At 34.1% G+C, this 19,825-nt stretch overlaps 1 protein-coding gene and 1 long non-coding RNA gene across 3 annotated transcripts in view; one reads left to right on the top strand and one right to left on the bottom strand.

Moving 5' to 3' along the window:
- The window catches only part of STT3B (STT3 oligosaccharyltransferase complex catalytic subunit B), a 100,784-nt gene that overhangs the window by 49,942 nt on the left and 31,017 nt on the right, over positions 1–19,825 (bottom strand). The window contains exons 2-3 of the mRNA XM_034662122.1: positions 8,371–8,479; positions 4,707–4,994 (exon numbers count right to left, since the gene is read on the bottom strand). Of these exons, the coding sequence (XP_034518013.1) occupies positions 4,707–4,994; positions 8,371–8,479 (397 nt within the window). The remainder of the gene's footprint in view (positions 1–4,706; positions 4,995–8,370; positions 8,480–19,825) is intronic.
- Positions 1–19,825, top strand: part of LOC117802645 — an 81,021-nt gene that overhangs the window by 54,103 nt on the left and 7,093 nt on the right. The gene's annotated exons all lie outside the window — the stretch shown is intronic.

Genomic DNA, 19,825 nt, shown 5'->3' with positions numbered 1-19,825 from the left:
AAACAGATGTTCCAAATTTTGTGTTTTGTCCTCACATGCACAAAATAAAGACTATGTTTTTAAACATTTCTGGATGAATACAGCAGCATTAGCAGCATCCTACTGCCTGTCATACTCATCTCCATGGGTGTTTTCTTCTGAAACTCAAAATCAAGCAGCCATCTACACTGTTGACTAAAACATTCTCCTCTGAAATTTCTTGCCAAAGTAAAAATTTCCAAGAGCTAAGTAATTTTAAAAGATGTAATTATTAAAGAGAAAAAAAATGCTTCCAATCACCTAGATACCTAAAAATATACTTAACATATAAAATAAGTATTCACATGTAAAAATTTTGGCAAGTTTCAACACTGAGAAAGTATAAGCACAGGCTACAGGTAAAATAACAAACAAATGCAAGGTTTATGTTGAAGCCAGTACTAAGTAACATCCTTTTCCATGTTAAAAAGAACATTAAGTTTAGGTAACTTGGCAACATACTTCTGGTTTCTGGTTCCAAATGTAAGGAACCATTCTTTCCTAACAAAAAGTAAAAAGCTGAACAGACTGCAAAAGTCAACAGCTCTTCCTGGATTTGTGAGGAAATGACAGAAGACAAACTGCTGCCCTCAAGATTAGAGACACACATGCAAACGGAGTCACACCAGTGGGAACTGACAGGGGAAACAGTGGGAGACACAGAACACAGGAAAACCTAAATTGTTTGAGGAACGGCTGAAAGCTCACTTGAATAATTCAGTGTGGAAACTTAAAATGTCCGGGGTGAACCCAGTCATACAAAGGCCCCCACAATTCTGTGAGATTTACCTCCAAGATCTCCACCAGGTTCTTACAGTAAATGTAAGAAACAAATCCCCTTGTTTCCAGCACAAGAAAGGGAAAAGGAACCATTTTGAAATATGCCTGAGCATTCTGTTCTTAACAAGGCCTGTCCTTGGAGAAACTTATGTGGGGGAGGGGAAATATCTAACTCCAGTCAACCCTGTCTACTTAAGCAAGGCAGGGGGGAGGAGGGCAACACACTTATAAAATTTACAATCCTGCTTACTAAAAGACTCAGACCTAGTCATACAACTGCAGAATGCTTTCCCTCTCCACACACCTTAACTCCACATTACTAAAGCCTTATTTACCACAATTCCTTCTATCTAGTACATCAGGAGAAGAAAGAAAGAATAGAGTATTTGAAACAATAATGACAGAGAATTTCCCCAAACTAATGTCAGACACCAAACTACAGATCCAGGAAACTCAAGCACTAAAGAATAAATGCCAAAAGATCCAACTACCCTGTACCAGGCATATCTCTGTCAAACTACAGAAAATTAAAAACAAAAATCCTGAAAAAAGCCAGAAGACACCTTACCTAGAGAAGAACAAAGAATTATACGACATCTACTCAGAAACCAAGCAAGCAAGCAAGAATAGAACAGAATCAGATATTTAAAGTACTGAGAGGGAAAAACACCAACCCAGAATTCTGTACCCTGTGAAATTATCCTTCAAAATTTAAGGAGAAATAAGGACTTTTCCAGACAAACAAAAATTGAGAGAATTTGTTGACAGTAGACCTACCTTGCAATACACATTAAAAGTTCTTTAGTTAGAAGAAAAATAACATAGATCAGAAACTCAGATCTATATAAAGAAAGGAAAAGCACTGAAGATGGAATAAGTTAAAATAAAAACTACTTCAGGGTGCCTGGGTGGCTCAGTTGGTTATGAGTCTGCCTTAGTGATCCCAGGACCCTGGGACTGAGCCCCTCACCTGGCTCCCTCCTCAGTGGGGAGAGTCGGCTTTTCCTTCTCCCTCTGCCCTCCCCCGTGCTCGTGCTCTCTCCCTCTCTCAAATAAAATCTTAAAAAAAAAAAAACCAACTATTTCTTATTCTTAATTTCTAACACACAAGTTTTTTGAAAATAATACCAACTATGTATTCTATTATGTATGCTAATGAGTATACCTTACATATATGACTACATATGCATTAAATTAATGACAGTAATGATACAGGGAACAAGAGGGAAGAATTAGGATTATTTTGTTATTATAAAGTACTCACACTACTTGTGAAGTGGTACAGTGTTCTTTGAAAGGCAACTTGGAATAGTTGTAAACATATGCTGCAAACTCTATGACAACCACTAAAACAGTAAAAAACAAAACAAAAACTGATACACTAAGATAATGGAATCTTATAAAATGTTCACTTAAAGCCATAAAAGGCAGAAAAAGAGTGAAGGGCAAAAAAAGAAACAAAGAGCAGGGTAACAAATAGAAAACAGTAAGACATAAAGTATAAATATTAATCCAACTATATCAATAATCACTTTGAATGTCAGTAGTCTAAATGCATCCATTAAAAAACAAACTGACAGGGTGGATCAAAAAACAAGACCCAAATATATCTTGTCTGCAAGGAACCTAGTTTAAATACAAAGATACATATAGATCAAAAATAAAGAGATGGCAAAAAAATGTACCATGCTAACACTAATCGAAAGAAAGCAGGAGTAGCTATATTAATTTCAGATCAGACTTCAAAGCGCATAAACTTATCAGGGATAAGAAAAGGCATTACATACTGATAAAGGGATTAATTCTCCAAGAAGACATAACAACCCTTAAAGTCAATGCACCTAACAACAGAGAATCGAACAGAGGAAAAAACTGATAGAAATGCAAAGAGAAATGGATGAATCCACTATCATAACTGGAGAATTCAAAACCTCTCTCTCTCAGAAACGGACAGTAGCAGCAGCTAGATAATCAGTAAGGATGTAGGTGAACTCAAAATCACCAATAAACTAGGTATCCTGGATCTACAAACCACTTCATCCACAACCAGGAAAATACATATTCTTCTCAAGGCCACACTGAAGATTCACTAAGATAAACCACATTCTGGGCCATCTTCACAAATACATCTTCACAGATTTAAAGAACAGAAGTCACATAATGTACATTCTTAGCCCACAAAGGAATCAAACCCAAAAATCAGTAACAGAAAGATAACTAAAAAACTGGGATTAAACAATATATGTCTAAGTGACACATGGGTCAAAGCTTAACTTGCAAGAAAAAATAAAAAATATTAACTAAATAAAAATAAAAACACAACTTATTAAAATTTGTGGGATACAGAAACAGCAGTGCTTATAGGGAAATTAACAGCACTAAATGCATATATTAGAAAAGAAAGACCTAAATCAGTAACCTAAGTTTCTACCTTACGAAACTAGAAAAAAAGAGGAGAATTTAAATCCAAAGGAAGTAGAATGAAAAAAATTACAACAGAATCAATAAACCTGAAAACAATAGAGAAAAATCAATGAAACCAAAAACTGGTTCTTTGAAAGATCACCAAAATCACCAAAATCGATAAGCCTCGATTCAAAGAAAAAAAAGAGGCCATAAATTACTATTAGAGATGAAAGAAGTGGTGTCACTACAGATACCATGGACAGTTTATTAAAAGGATAATAAAGGAATACCAGGTACAACCATATGCCCACAAATCTGATAACCTAAATGAAATGGACGAATTCCTTGAAAGACAAAATCTGCCAAAACTCACCCAAGGAGACAATCTAAATAAACCTGTATCTATTAAAGAAATTTGCCCTGTAATTAATAATAACCTTCCAAAATAGAAAGCACCAGGCAAGGTGGGTTCACTGGTGAATTCTCCCAAACATTTAAGGAAGAAATTATACCAATTCTTTACAATCTTTCGGAAAATAGAAGTTAAGGGAATACTTTCCTAATTCAGTCTATGAAACCATTATTATCCTAATATCAAAACCAAGCAAAGACATTACAAGAAAACTACAGACCAATATGTACTATGAACATAGATGTAAAAATCCTCAATAAAATAATAGCAAATCAAACCCAGCAATGTATTATAAGAATTATATGCCACAACCAAGTGAGATTTATCTCTGGTATGAAAAGCTAGTTCAACATTTGAAAATTAATGTATCACATCAAAAAAAGGGGGAAATTACCAAGAGATACAGAAAAAACATTTGACACAATCCAGCCATTCAAGATAAAAGCTATCAGCAAGATAATAATAGAGTGGAACTTCTTCAAGTTGATAAATACCTACCAAAAATCTACAGCTAACATCCTACTTAATGTTGAGAAGCTCAAAGCTTTCGCACTAAGATCAAGAACAAGGCAAGGATGTCCCCTCTCACCACTCCTTTTGAACATCGTAGTAGAAGTACTAACTACTGCAAAAAGACAAATAGATTGGGAAGAAAAACTTGGCAACAGCAAAATAATGCTAGTTTTGCAAAAGAATTCAAAATCCCAAGCCATTAAATCACATTTCAACTTTCCTAAGTATTTCTGACCGCTTTCCCCACTCAAAAAGAAACAAACAAAACCACTGGATAGCTTTCTCATAGCTCTTTTTTGGAGCTATGACATATAAAGTAAGGATATATTATCATCATCTGTAAAACAGGCATAACAGGATTGTTGTAAATGATCATATACATATGGGGGCTGGGGAGGGAGAGCGTGCACGGGAGCAGTACGAGACATTTTAAAATGTTATTCATTATTAAGTTTACTATGAACAGTATTAGATCCTTGTGTAGAACTTTAACTGATAAAGAACCGATGTGTACAACCTACAGCATTTCCACACAAAATTCATGAGGATTAAATGGAAGCAAAACACTGTTACTTACCCACAAGTAGTATGTGAACTGAAGTGCAAAAATAGCAATGCCTTCATTATCAAAGGAGCCAGCTACTGACCGAGAAATGTAACCTGGTACAATAGCAATAAAACAAGCAGCTAAAAGTCCTGCTCCTTGGTTCCAAAGTTCTCTGGTAAGCAGGAAAGTAGATATAGATGTAAGGCCGCTAAAAGTCGGTGCAAGGAACACACATACATCTCTTATATGAACTGTTATGTTCAACGTATTTAAAATCCAATGGATAAGGCCAGCTGTTATCATCAACCCTGGGTAAACCTAGGAAGATAAAAATGGAAAATTTAATTACATATAAAATAAAGTAGCTCAAAACACTAACATAAGTTCTTTTCTTTATTATTACACACTGTTTATAGTAAGTTTGAGAATAAGGTCTCAAAACAGTTTGCCTTCTTCACTACACTCCTACACTACAAAATTAAACGTTCTTTTATATTGGATACAAAGGAAAGGAAAAGCTCATATATGGAGCAACAGATACTTAAATAAAAGAAGATCAGACAGAATGAACCATTATAAATGAAAACGCTCAGAAATGGAAAACTATAGTCAACTTTATTAATTCTACTATTTTTTCTACTATAAAACAGGGTTCTAGTCTAATTTACTCTAAAGTTTAGGGTTTTAACATGCTCCAACTTTGTCCACACTTTTATGTGTATAAGAGAATGAAAAAAAAGAAGATAAGAAAAGTTATGTGCAATATTATGTAAGTATCGTCCCTCCTTTCAAAGCCAAGATTTGGAATGTAAACAACTCTAGCTAGGGACATTCAAAGAAATATTTGGGGCTCTTGGAAGGTTGAACATTTTTACACCACTTAAGGTATTTAAGGATGGAAGAGAAAAATAATAAACTAGAAGAGGCCAGTTAACAGTTATACTCCTTACCCTCATCCTAAAAGGAAGATGAAACATTAGGAGGATTCAGAGAAAAATAAGTAGGATATTATTTTTGAGCTATTCACAGGTGATTAAAATGTGTAATTACATTTCCATCCTTATCTAAATCCTAAAAGGTTCTTTCCTTTCTCCAACAGAGAAAACTACCAAAAAAAAGTTATAAATTTTCTTTCCTAGCTATATTATTTAAAACTGCAAACTCCCTATGGTCTTTACCCCTTTCCCTTGCTTCTTCTTCATACTTATCACCATTTCACATACTTTTTATGTTACTTTATTTATTGTCTATTAACTCAACACCCTCACAAGAACATAAGCTCTGGAAAAGCAGGAAAATTTTCCTCAGCACCCAGAACAATGACTGGCACAAAATGGACACACAATACCTGTTGAGTTGCATGGAAGGAGAATGGAATTAAAGAAGGGTGTAAAGTGTGGCAATCATCACAATTCTTAAAAATTAAAATTTTGTTCCTTTTCACATATAATAACCAGGTTCCAGTGTATGATTTTGACAGTCATATTAAAAAAAAATGAAAACAAATCCAAAAAGACCTCTAACAATCGTCAATACATCCCATGATAATATGGCAGACTAAGCTGACACACAAAATATAGCCAAAACACATACAAGCATAGGATCAAAGGGCCTTAAAAACGAAACAAAAAAACCTGCCCAACAAGAACAAAACATATTTAAGCTCAAAAGAAAGAGAACTTTCCAAAAATAAAGAGGGAATTCAAAGTAGGTAATGATGCCAAGAGAGCCCAAAAGAGAAAAAAAACATTCCAGGCGGGATACACAGCTTAGGGGCTGGAGGTTGGTAGGGTTATTACTCAATACAGGGATCAGAGAAAATGCCTGATTCCCAGCACAAATCCAGGGCCTGTTCATGAAACTAGACAAATTATACCCATCCATCAAGGGAAGCAGTAAGGAACTTTATGCCTTACTTCCAAAGCTTTGAATAGAAACAAAATGAGAAATACTCATTCAATACATTTGTGAATATGGGTTCCACAATTATAACAACTTCAGGTGTGAGAAACTTCAAGCCAAGAAATAACTTCTGAAAACTGTCCTAGAACCAGTGAAACCCCTATGGGCTCTAGTGAAAGCAAATAAGATTATTATAGAAATGGTTCTAAATACTAGGACACCAGGAGTCTCAGAAAACAAACCTCCAGCAAGGACGAATTCAAAATAAAAAGTTATAAACACACCCAGAAACAAACTATAGTCATCAAATATTACAATAAGGTACATAACAGGATTAGCACCATGAAGTGCAGATAATCGCCTTCTATCACAACTCTTACCACTCAATACCTTCCTAATTTGCCCTGGAGACCACGACTCCTCTCTCCTTGTTTTTGTATCTCTGTTTACATCAAGGATAAGAAAATGCCCCATATTAGAAACAACAACTTACTATCAAGGAGAACATATTCTTTCCAAACAGAGAGGGAACATTTATAAAATGTGGCTATATGCTAGGCCACAAATCAAGTCTCAATAAATTTCCAAGGACTGAAATTACAGAATTTGTTCTCTAACCATAACGTTAGTATAAAGCAAAAAAGGATAACCAGGAAGGCCTCTTATGTTTAAAAGCTAAATACAATTCTAAATAACCCATGAAGCAGCAGGAATGATAACGGAAATTGAAATAAATTTCAAACTGAATGAAAATAAAAGTACTACGCATCAAAACTTAGGCATTATAAATGTAGCTAAAACAGTGATTAGTGGGAAATTTATAGCTTAAAAATAAATACATTAATAACAAAGAACGGTTATAGAGCAAATTATATCAAGTCAGAAAAACATCAAAAAAAAACTCAAGAAAATGGAAGGAAGGAAATAAATTGAAATTAATACAATAAAAGACAAACACATAATAAAGATAACCAACAAGGTCAGTTTCTTTGGGTTAAGAGATCTAATAAAATTGATAAACCTTTGACAAAATATCAAGAAAAAAATAAGACTAAACACTATTTCCCCAAAGATACCTATCTTGCACTTTCTCTTAACACTCTCTTTACATTCCAGATCGTAAAAATATTTCCCTTATGCCACTCTGAATATAATAGCTCCCCAAGAGCTATGATCAGTACTCAATTACCTGAAGTAATTTAGGGCAGCTTTAGTACCTACAAATTAACTGGGAGCACCTGTGTGTCTAAGTCGGTTAAGTGTCTGTCTCTTGATTTCAGCTCAGGTCATGGTCTCAGGGTTTTGACACTGAGCCTGGCATTGGGCTCTGCACTGGGCATGGAGCCTGCTTAGGATTCTCTCTCTCTCCCCTTCTCCTTCTGCCCCCCGAAAATAAATAAAATTATCTAATTCTTCTAAATTTCTATTTCCTTCCAAAAAATATTTTTTTAAGGAAGTTTTTATAGAACAAAACAAAAACACAAATAACCTGAACTTAAGATGTACTATGATAAGAAATGTCCCCTCCCAGCCTCCACTTGTCAGAAGTAATGGCCAGTGTGAGATAACCCAAACATGTGCAGGGAAAGGGGGGGGAGGAGGGGAAGGGAATGTCAAGAAGAGATTTAGTATATTAAATACTAATCAGCCATAGAAAATTATACTAGTTAACTATACAAAGGTTTCAAGAATCTCCATCGCCTTAGCAACTAATGATTTACTCAAATAACTATAAAACTTTATGATTAACATAGCTGCTATGATTAACATAAATAACTGCAGATATACTTACAGTACCACCTACTATTCTTCCTAGTGGATACCATGCTCTTTCATCAAACCAATTTAAAAATTCATAGAACCCATGAGAAGCAAGATGATGTGTTGATCTATAGTTAAACCTAGAGAAAAGAGGAAAAAAGGAAATGTTATAAAAGTTTGCTTACTAGAAAGAAATAGCCCTATCTTTCTATTATAAATGTAAATATCTTTATATATAACTCTATGGCTACATACATATTTCTTTTATAGAAATTGACATTATTCTCCAAGGAACAGGCTTATACCACTTATATAAAATCAAAAACAAAGGACCCGCCCCCCAAAAAACCCCATGCCTACAAAATTACTAATGCTCAAGTTAACATTTGGCCATTGCTTAGGGTACAGGCAGCAGTAAACAGCTATGCATCTGAACAAAAAAAGGTGAGGGTACACAGAATGCACCACAAAGGCCAAGAAATGACTCTCAAAAGATTAAGAACCACTAATAGAAGACAGCATCAAAACGAAAGGAGCACACTTGACATGATCGCTTCCAATCCTACAACCCTAAAAATAACAGGAATAAATAATAAATTATAATAGCACTAAAACCATGAAAGAATAAACTATAAATGAACTATAACAGCACTGCAAAACAAGAATATGACCTTCAAGAATGAGAAATTCAATCAACGAAGATAAAAGACAAATGAGAAGAAATGCACTGCAGCATTTTTAGATAAATTTCATCAAATACAAAACTAAGCACACCCCAAAATCAAACATTTGAGAAAAGAAAGCCATACAAAAACTATGCATCAAAAACAAATGGAAGAATGCCATAGGAAGCAGAAATAAGACTATCTGCAGAGACTAAGACAAGTGTTTTTGAAAAACAAAATTGATGAACCTTTAGCTAGGCTAAAAAAAGAGAGAAGACTCAAAATCAGAAATGAAAGGGGAGACATTATAACTGATACCACAAAAATACAAAGGATCATAAGAGACTACTATGAACAATTATATACCAACAAATCGGACAACCTAGAAGAAATGAATAATTTAAAAACATATAATCTACATCAAGACTGAGCCAGGAAGAAACAGAAAATCTAAACAGACCAATAACAAGGAGACTGAATCAGTAATCAGAAACCTTCCAAAAAGAAAACCCCAACAAGATAGCTTCACTGGCAAATTCTAGCAAACATTTGAAGAATAATTAATGCTAATCCTTCTCAAACTCTTCCAAAAACTCAAAGAAGAGACAACATTTCCAAACTCAGTTTGAGATCAGATTTGCCCTCCTATCAAAGCCAGATGAAGGCACTATAAGATAAAAGATTAAAGGCCAATGTCCCTGATGAACATACATGTAAAAATCAAGAAAATACTAGCAAACCAAATTGAGTAGCACTCTTCAATACACCAAGATCATATAGCAACATCAACAGGTATTTACCCCCAGGAGTCAATGATGGTTCAACATATGGAAATCAATGTGATAGACCATATTAGTAAAAATAAAGAAAAAAATATGATCATTTCCATAGATGCAAAAAAGGGCATTTGGCAAAATTCAACATCCTTTCACAACAAAAATTCTCAACAAACTGGGTCTAGAAGGAAGGTACCTCAAGCTAATAAAGGTCATATTTGACAAGCCCACAGCTAACATCACACTTGCTGGTGAAAGTTTAAAAGATTTTCCTCTAAGATCAGGAACAAGAGAAGGGTGCCCACTCTTCCACTTCCATCCAACACAAAACTAAAATCCTAGCCAGAGCAACTAGGCAAGAAAAAGAAATAAAAGGCATCTAAGTCGGGAAAGAAGAAGCAAAACTGTTTGCAGAGGACACAATCTTATATATAGAAAAACCTAAAGACTCCACCAAATAACTGTTAGAACTAATAAAAAGGATTCAGTAAAGGTGCAGGTTACAAAATCATCATTCAAAACTCAGTTGCATTTCTATACACCGTGGAATATCTCGAAGAGAAATTAAGAAAACAATCCCATTTATAATAGTATTAAGTCAATAAAATATTTAGGAATAAATTTAACCGAAGAGAAAGACCTGTTCACTGAAAACTTCAAGATGATGAAAGACACAAGTAAATGGAAAGATATTCCATGTTCTTGGATTGAATCATTAATATTGTTAAAATGTTCACAGTACCCAAAGCAATCTATAAATCTGATGCAATCCTATAAAAATTACAACAGCATTTTTCACAGAAATAAAAAAAAAATAATCCAAAAATGTGTATGGAACCACAAAAGACTTTGAATATCCAAAGCAATCTTGACAAAGAAGGTGGTATCACAATGGTAGAGGAATCATACTTCCTGACTTCAAACTCTATTACAAAGCTAGAGTAATCAAGAGAGTGTGGTACTGGCATTAAAAAAAAAAAAAAAGAAAAGAAAAGAAAAAAGAAAAGAAAAGAAAAGAAAAGAAAAAAAAGAAGAAAGCAAAGCAAAGAAATAGACCACTGGAACAGAATTCAAGGCCAAAAAATAAACCCACACACATGGAGTCAACTAATCTTTGACAAGGGTGCCAAGAACAAATAATGGGGAAAGAACAGTCTTTTCAATAACGGTGTTGGGAAAACTGGGTATTATATGTGAAAGAATAAAAGTGGGCTCTTATCTTACACCATACACAAAAATTAACCCCAAATGCATTACAGACTTACATGTAACACTTGAAACCATAAAACTCTAAAACAAAGAAACAAAAACAGAGAAAAAATTCCTTGACATCGCCCTTGGCAATGATTGGGGGCAGCGAGGGCACCAAAACAAGCAACAAAATTAAGTGAGACTGTATCAAACCAAAAAGTTTGTGAAAAAAAAGAAGAAAAATAAACAATATGAAAAGGCAACAGAGAGAACTATTCCCTCTATAGAATGAGAGAAAATATTTGCAAACCATATATCTAATAAGAAGTTAATATCTAAAATATGTAAGGAACCCATGCCACACAATAACAACAAAAACCTCCCCAAACCAAAAACAAGTCTGATTTAAAAATGCAGCTGAACAGACATTTTTCCAAAGATATACATGTGGTCAAGAGGTGTATGAAAAGGTGCTCAACATCACTACCCATCAGGGAAATGCAAACCAAAAACACAATGAGATACACCTCACACCTATTAGGATGGCTATCACCAAAAAGATAAGAGGTAACAAATGTCAAGGGTTCGAGAAAAGGAAATCTTCTACAGGGATGGTGGGAATATAAATTGGTATATTCATCATGGAAAACAGTATGGAAGCTCCTCAAAAAATTAAAATGGAACCACCAGCAACCCTATTTCTGGGTATACAACCTCAAGAAGAAATCAGTATCTGGAAGAGAAACCTGCACTCCCATGTTCAGTGCAGCATTGTTCATAATAGCGAAGACATGAAAACAACCTAAATGTCTGTGAATGGATGAATGGAAAAAGAAAATGTAAATACATATAATGGAATCTTATTCAGTCACAAAGCAGAAGGAAATCTTGCCATTTGGTTTGTAACAACATGGATGAAACTGGAGGGTACTATGCTACGAAAAAATAAGCCAGACAGAGAAAGAAAAATAACTATATGGTATCACTTATAAGTGGACTTCTAAAAAAATTTAAAAAGTTTAAATCAGTAGAATGGTGGTTGCCAGGGGATGTGGGAATGGGACAAACAGCGAGAGGATGGTCAAAAGGTACAAACTTTCAGTTATAACAGGAATAAATTCTAAGGATTTAATGTACAGCCCGGTGACTATAGTTAATACTACTATATTGTGTACTTGAAATTTGTTGAGTAGATCTTCAGGGACCTCATCCAAACAAAAGTAACATGTAAGGCAATGCATGTGTTTATTAAATTGTGATAATTATTTCACAATGTAGGTCTATCAAATCATCAGGCAGTACATTTTAAATATATACAACTTTGTCAATTATATTTCAAAAAGCTGTAAAAAGTATTACAAAAAAAATTAAGAAATCTATAGATAAATCCAGAATTTTTGGCATTTCTCTTAACTGGGAAAAAGAAACCGCATAAATATCTCAATAAACAGAAATAATGTAATGCTGTAAGTCTCTGGATTTTTACTCCACATATCCAGTCCTCTCCCTGCTTTCTGTACAGGCAGCCTCCTTTACCCAAGATCCTCTCATTACCTCACTCTAACTCTCTCCAAGAGATGTCAGTTACACACCTGGGTCTCTTCAGTAATTATTACAAGCATGCCCAACAATTTACCAATCTTTTCTCCCTGTCTACATCAGTTTTTTTTGTTTGGGTTTGGTTTTGTCCTTGAATGTCACAAAGGCATCTTGAACTCAATATCCAACTAAACTCATGATCAGACTACTCCTACTTACCCCCCCCAACATATATATACACACTCTGTCTACTTTTAGGGTGTTCTACCACCTAACTTAAAGACAAAAATTTAGATGTCATCCTTGCTATTTCCTTCCCTCTCACACCATATACACAAATCATAATCAAGTTGTCATTTTACTTCTTAAATATCTCTGAAATTTATCCACTATAACTGATATCACAAAAATACAAAAGATCGTTAAGAGACTACTATGAATAATTATACACCAACAAATTGAACAATTTGTCCACTCTTTTCCTACTCTGATACGAGCACTCTAATCCAAGCTATCATCTTAACTATAGTGGTAGTCTCCAATTCATCTCCCTAGATCCATTTTGCCTAGCTCCTAAATTTCCAATCTGTATATATCTCAACAAAGAACATCTTTTCAAAATGCAAATGTGATCATATTGCAACCTTCTGCTAAACTATTCAAAGGCCTCTCCTCTCAAAAGTTAAAAAAAAAAAAAGTTTTTTAAAGAGAAGGAACCTCCACTTTTTTTTTTTAAGATTTTATTTATTTATTTGACAGAGAAAGACAGCCAGTGAGAGAGGGAACACAAGCAGGGGGAGTGGGAGAGGAAGAAGTAGGCTCCTAGCAGAGGAGCCTGGTGTGGGGCTCGATTCCGGAATGCCGGGATCACGCCCTGAGCTGAAGGCAGATGCTTAACGACTGAGCCACCCAGGCGCCCCGGAACCTCCACTTCTTAACATAAAGTCACACACACTCTAGCTCTCATATAACACTACAGTATCATTTCATACCTTACAATCTCCCTACTTTCCATACACAGTACCGCCCTTACTGTGAGGGGTACACTCCAAGATCCCCCAGTGAACATCTGACCTGCAGAGAGTACAGAACCCTATATATACTACATTTTTTCATATACATACCTATGATGATAAAGTTTAACTTATAAATCAGGAAGTTAGAGATGAACAACAATAATAAAATTATAGCAATATACTATAATAAAAGTAATGTGAAGTGGCCTCTCAAACTATCTTATTGTATGGTACTCGTCCTTCTGATGATGATGTGAGATAACCACCTGCCTATGTGAGGAGATGAACTGAGGTGCATGATGAAGGCATTGTGAAGCAGCATTAGCCTACTGTTGACCTTCTGACAGGAGGATCATCTGCAGCTGACCAGAGGAAACTGAAACCACAGAAAGCAAAATCCCAGATAAAGGGGGGGAGGGATTACTGTACCCATTTTTCAGTTCTCCAGACTCATTTTGTTCCTTCCTAGGATCTTCAGACTGCTAATTCCCTCTCCCTGGATCATTAATATCTCCCCCTTCTTAGCCTAAATAACCTATCCTTCAAACTTCAGCACGTTTCTAGGGATGCTGTTCTAAAATCGTTGTGTACTTTTCTTCCTAGCACTTGCCACATATCTAGCCCTCAAATATGTTAAATGAATAACTGATTTCATAAATATGTTTTTCAGTGGGGGTGAGATACAATCAAGCTATCTTGATAGGTACCTAAAGCCAATTTTAAATGGTACACCCAAATTAAAGACAAAGACAGATTTAACTATACTTCCTGAGATCCAAGCCTGAAGGTATAATTAAAAAGTTGAACAAACAAGAAAGCTCAAGGTACCTAAAAGCTAAACATAAACGTAAGTAGAATGTGTTTAGTCCCATGTTTATCCCCAGGATCAAGTTACTCCTGGTATGCAAGACTCCCAGAACTCCCTCATGGATTCTTCCAAACACATTCTCTTTTTCAGTTAACTTCCTCCTTCCTGAATTGTCATGTTTTTCTATCCATTTTCTGGTTCAGTTTCCAACCCATCACTATGAATGTTCTTCTGAATGCCCTTACGGCTTTCATCTCTTACCTCCTAAAAGTGAAACAAAAGGATTATGAAAGGCAGTACACTCATTTCACAGGGCACTTTCAGTGTTCCTCACTAATTTTTTCAGACCCCTAATATAGTACCCCATTCTCATCCTTCCCCTCACACAACACACCACTCAACTAATCTAAGCCCTGTGTAATAGCTAAATTAACTATGACTATAGGGATAGATAAATAAATAAATTAAAAGTGGACACTCTATCCAAGAGTTCTTGTTGCTTAGTAATATTACCAACACAGGATTACCAAACTTAATTCTTGCCAACAATGGTAACTATGTTTGACATTTCCATGATAACTCCTGGGGTTGAATACTTTTCATATATTTACTGGCCATTAAAATTTCCTCTTGGGTAAAGTGTGTGTTGAAATACTTTGCACATTTATTTTTTCTAGGTGATATGAATAAGCTTTTTATAAGCTGTAATCTTCTTTCATTCCGTGGCTTCTCTTTTCACTTGCAATGGTATTTAAAAGAATAGAAATTCTTGACATAATCCTAATTTACCAACTTTTTGCGATAGGGTTAGTGCTTTTCTTCTGGTTAAAAAAAAGGTCCTTCCCTACCCTCAAGTCATAAGGATATTGTTTTTTCTTTTTCATGACAATTTACAGTTTCAACTTACTTATTTAGGTCTTTAATACACCTGGAATGGGTTATTTTACATGGTGTGAAACAGGGATTCAATTTTATTTTTATTTTCTCCTTATAAATAATCACTCCACCACCATTTATTAAAACAACCATCTTTTCTCCATTGCTCTACAGTTCCACCTCCATCATATATTAAGGGTTTGTTAATATGCAGATCTGTTTCTGGATTCTATTTTGTTCAAGTGGTCTTTATGTCTATCCTTGCATCAATAATATGCAATCTTCATTACTAGAGTTTTACATTATATCCTGATATCTGGTAAAACTTTTTTTTAACTGTGCTTTTTATTTTGTCCTTTGCATTTCCATATAAATTTTAAAATAAGCCTGTCAATTCCACCAAAAAAAAAAAAAAAAAAAAAAGTGAGGTTTTGATTGAAAGTCCTTTAACTCCATACATCAGTTTGGGGAAAATTAACATCTTTATAATACTGACTCATCAAATCAATAAATATAGTTTATCTCCTTCATTTAAATCTTCTTTAATGTCTCTCCAGAAAATATATAACTTAACCTTAGAGGTCTTGCACATCTTTGCTTAGATTTATTCCTATCTTCAATGATATCTTCATTTAATTTTTAAAAATTGTTTGACATTGACAGGAAATCTCTTGATATTTTTACACTGATTTTGTAACTACAAACCTTGCAAATGCTTATTAACTCAAATAGCTTATCACTAAATTCCTTCAGACTTTAAATTTGAAAATCAATAAACTTCCCTGTGACTGTTAAAAACAAATAGATGTGTCAAAGACTACTTGGCAAACTTCAAGTTTTGAAAGCCCTGTTATAAGAGGTTTGTTTCCATTTTGTTCTATCCAATTTATCAGCCCTTTCAACTGACAACCTTTTCAATTAGCAGAAAAATAGATAGTAATTTCATTCAAAGTAAACAAAGTTAATTGAAACAGTTAAAATATACAGTATGAAATTCCAAAATGGAATAAGATACTGCATTTCAAACTTTAAGGGCATGGAAACTTTATTCAAATAAAATCTTCATGAAAAATAAAAGACAAATAAAAGTATAGTTTTCAATAGAAATTTAAGTTAAAATTTATATTTACTTATAAACTCAATCGGTAAGAACAATTAGATGTTTTCAGTGAACACAGAATCTTAAACTTGAGGCTACATATCATAGTTGCAATGATGTTAACCATGTCATCTAATTTATTTCAGTATTTTGGTTCACAAAACTGATACCTGTGTATCAGTCAATATTTTTACATGCAGGAATTATTTTTTTTTAAAGTTTTCCTTGATGTTAAAGATATTGTCCAATTAAATGATGCAGAAGTTTGTTTGGAGCCCAACAGAAAATTCTGATTCAAGACTGAATAACTACATAATTGTTTGTATTTCTCATTATGTATGTGTGTGTATATACACATACATATAAATTACAGAACTGAACCAGAAATATGCAAATCTAAATTTATAAAGTATCATGACACTGTATCGCTGATTCAGTTGTTAGTATAGTTTGATTATTTTCTTTTACGTGAATTCCCCAGATACCTCTTAGGAGTATTAAAAACCCAATCCAACCTGAACATTTTCCCAAAAAAGACATACCAATGACAGCGGGTATATGAAAAGATGCTCAACATCACTCACTATCAGGGAAATGCAAATCAAAACCACAATGAAGTATCACCTCACACCTGTTGGAATGACTTTTCTTAAAAAGACAATAAATAACAAGTATTGGCGAGGATGTGGAGAAAAGGGCACCCTTGTGCACACTGTTATGGGGATGGTGCAGCCACTATGGAAAACAGTATGGAGGTCACTCAAAAAACTAAAAATAGAACTACCGTATGATCCAGCAATTCCACTTTTGGGTATTTATCTGCAGGAAACAAAATCACCATCTCAAAGAGAGACCTGCACCCCCATGTTCAGCTAAGACATGGAGACAGTTTGTCTATCAACTAATGAATAAAGAAAATATAGTGTGTACACACATGCACACAAGTATTATTCAGCAATTAAAGGGAAGGCAATACTGCCATTTGTGACAACAAGGATCCTCCCAACAAGGTATTATGCTAAGTAAAGTAAGACAGAGAAAGACAAATACTGTATGCCTTCACTTACGTACATGTAGATCTAAAAAAAAAAAAAAAAAACAACACCCTCATAATTAAAGAGCAGAGACTGGAATTGCCAGGGGTAGGGGATGGGGGAGGGCGAAATGGGTGAAGATGGTCAAAAGGTACAAACTTCCATTTATATGATAAATAAGTCCTGGGATGTAATGTACATTATAAATTATAATGATAAATTATAGTTAACAATACTGTACTGTATATTTGGAAGTTGCTAGGAGAGTAGCTCTTAAAAGTTCTCATCACACACACAAAAAAAATCTGTAAGTGTGGTGATGGATATTAACTAAATTTACTGTGGTAATCATTTTGCAGCATATACATATGTCAAATAATTATGTTGTACACCTAAAACTAATAGACTGTTATATGTTAAATAATCTCAATTCTTTTTTAAAAAGAACCCAGGGTGACAAAGTTAATAACTTAGGAGAAAAAACAAACATCCCAATCCAAACAAATATAAAAAGCATTTGGATTGACAAGACAACTACACTTGATTCTATTATAGTTAGTAACTGAAAAATAAATATATCTATCAACTTTTAGTTTCACCTTCTTAGTGTGCAATTTTAGCATAGTCACTCTCAGTCTTTGTTCCATCTACACAGAAACCCACCGCAGCCATACATTTTATTCTTTTTCATGCAATCCTCTCAAGCCTGAAATTCACTCTTGAAGAATCTTCTTTAAGATTCCATCCTCTCCTCCCCAGTCCACTTTCACTTGTGCCTTGAAATCATCATGCTGGAACCTCTACTCCAGTTCATCTCATAATGAAATATCTTTTCTTAGTGATTTTTGTATCCTTGGAGGTATCTCATAGTTCTGGCACGTCACTCATGAGGCTCAACTAATGTTTAGTTAATTCTTCTTTTTTGGCACACCAGTAATTAGAACACTGACTTAAATTTTTGTCTTTATTCCCTTCCTCATTAAACTCAAGCAATTGTGTGCACAAAAGCAGTCTTCAATTTTAGCATGTTCAATTTACATATTAAAAAATTTTTAAGTAGCTGGAGTAGAGTGTTATAGACAAAACAAGAGGACCATAAAGTGGTAACTCTTGAAGCTAGGTATATATACCTGGAGGTTCATTATAGTATTAGATCTACTTTGGTGTATGTTTGAAATTGTCCATGATACTGTGTGTGTATACATATAGTTTACATATACACACATATGTATACAGGTAATTGTAATAAATTTATATGCAAATATATTTTCATAATTATACATACAAGGAACATAGTACATATATATGTATTAAAAAAACGAACAGGTATATGGCTTCCAGAAGCAAGTTCTTTATTTCTATTTTCTTACTTTTCACTGTTTCTATAGATACAGGGAAAGACATTATAAAATACAATGTCTCTGGAATAGTCACACAATACATATATACGTAAACTTTATTATGGAAAATATCACGCACACACACACTCTATCTAAATTATAGTTTTCCCCAAGTAAAACTAGGTAAACAGACTGAAAAATGATGTATTAAAAGTTAGAAATCACCAAAATAAAATGGAAATAAAAGAAACACAAGTGGTAAAATAACATCTATCTTAAAATAGTCTGAGAACACTCTCAGATTTTACACATATCCCTTCTTTTATTAATAGTCAAGTAACTTTCAGTATTTTAACTTCAATAAAATAATTTGTTCTGAAACAAATATGACAAAAGATGGTAACTATTAAGTACAGATGGTAGCTACATGAGGTTCATTATGGTTCTATCTACTTTTGGTTTATGTAACATTTTCATAAGTTTTTTAAAAATAATGAATGCCTCTCCCAAATTCTCTCAACCCAATCTCTAGAGCCATTCTGCAATTCCAATAATGTGTGGAAACATGACTTTATTAAGACAGACAAAATAATTTTCATATGGACATTTTTACTTTCTGAAATGAGTGTATCAATAATTCCACTACTTCCCAGTAACACACAAACCAACAGTTTAAAGATGTAAGAAAAAAGTGGGGATGAAAGACTGCAATGTGATTTTTTAAATCTGATAAAGAAAGAGCAATAGCCATATTACAAATTAAAGAAGTCTTAAGAGATCCACTTTTACCCAGAACCTTAGATATGTTAATTTTGTTTTCTCCTGCAATGTATATTTAGGTAAGACCTAAGCATCCTTTGACTATTCAAAGGACATTGCATTTTATAACTGCCCCTCCCTGTATCTATAGGAAACAATGAAAAGAAAATAGGAATAAAGAACTTACTTCTGGAAGCCAGGCACCTGTTTTGTTTTTGAATCCTTGCAAATCCCATAGTTTATTATTTCTTCATCACAACAAACCCTTCAGAAGCTAAGAAAAGTTTATGTACTTGACTTAGGGAGAAGAGACTGACTACCTCCTAAAGTAGCAACAGGAGATTAAATGATGGAATCTTATCATGAAAAAAAGGTTTTATTTC

The sequence above is a fragment of the Ailuropoda melanoleuca genome, chromosome 6, assembly GCF_002007445.2.
Source record: "Ailuropoda melanoleuca isolate Jingjing chromosome 6, ASM200744v2, whole genome shotgun sequence".
Classification (NCBI taxonomy): domain Eukaryota; kingdom Metazoa; phylum Chordata; class Mammalia; order Carnivora; family Ursidae; genus Ailuropoda; species Ailuropoda melanoleuca.
Note: the sequence above shows the minus strand (reverse complement) of the source record. Positions and strands in the feature narration are given on the sequence as shown.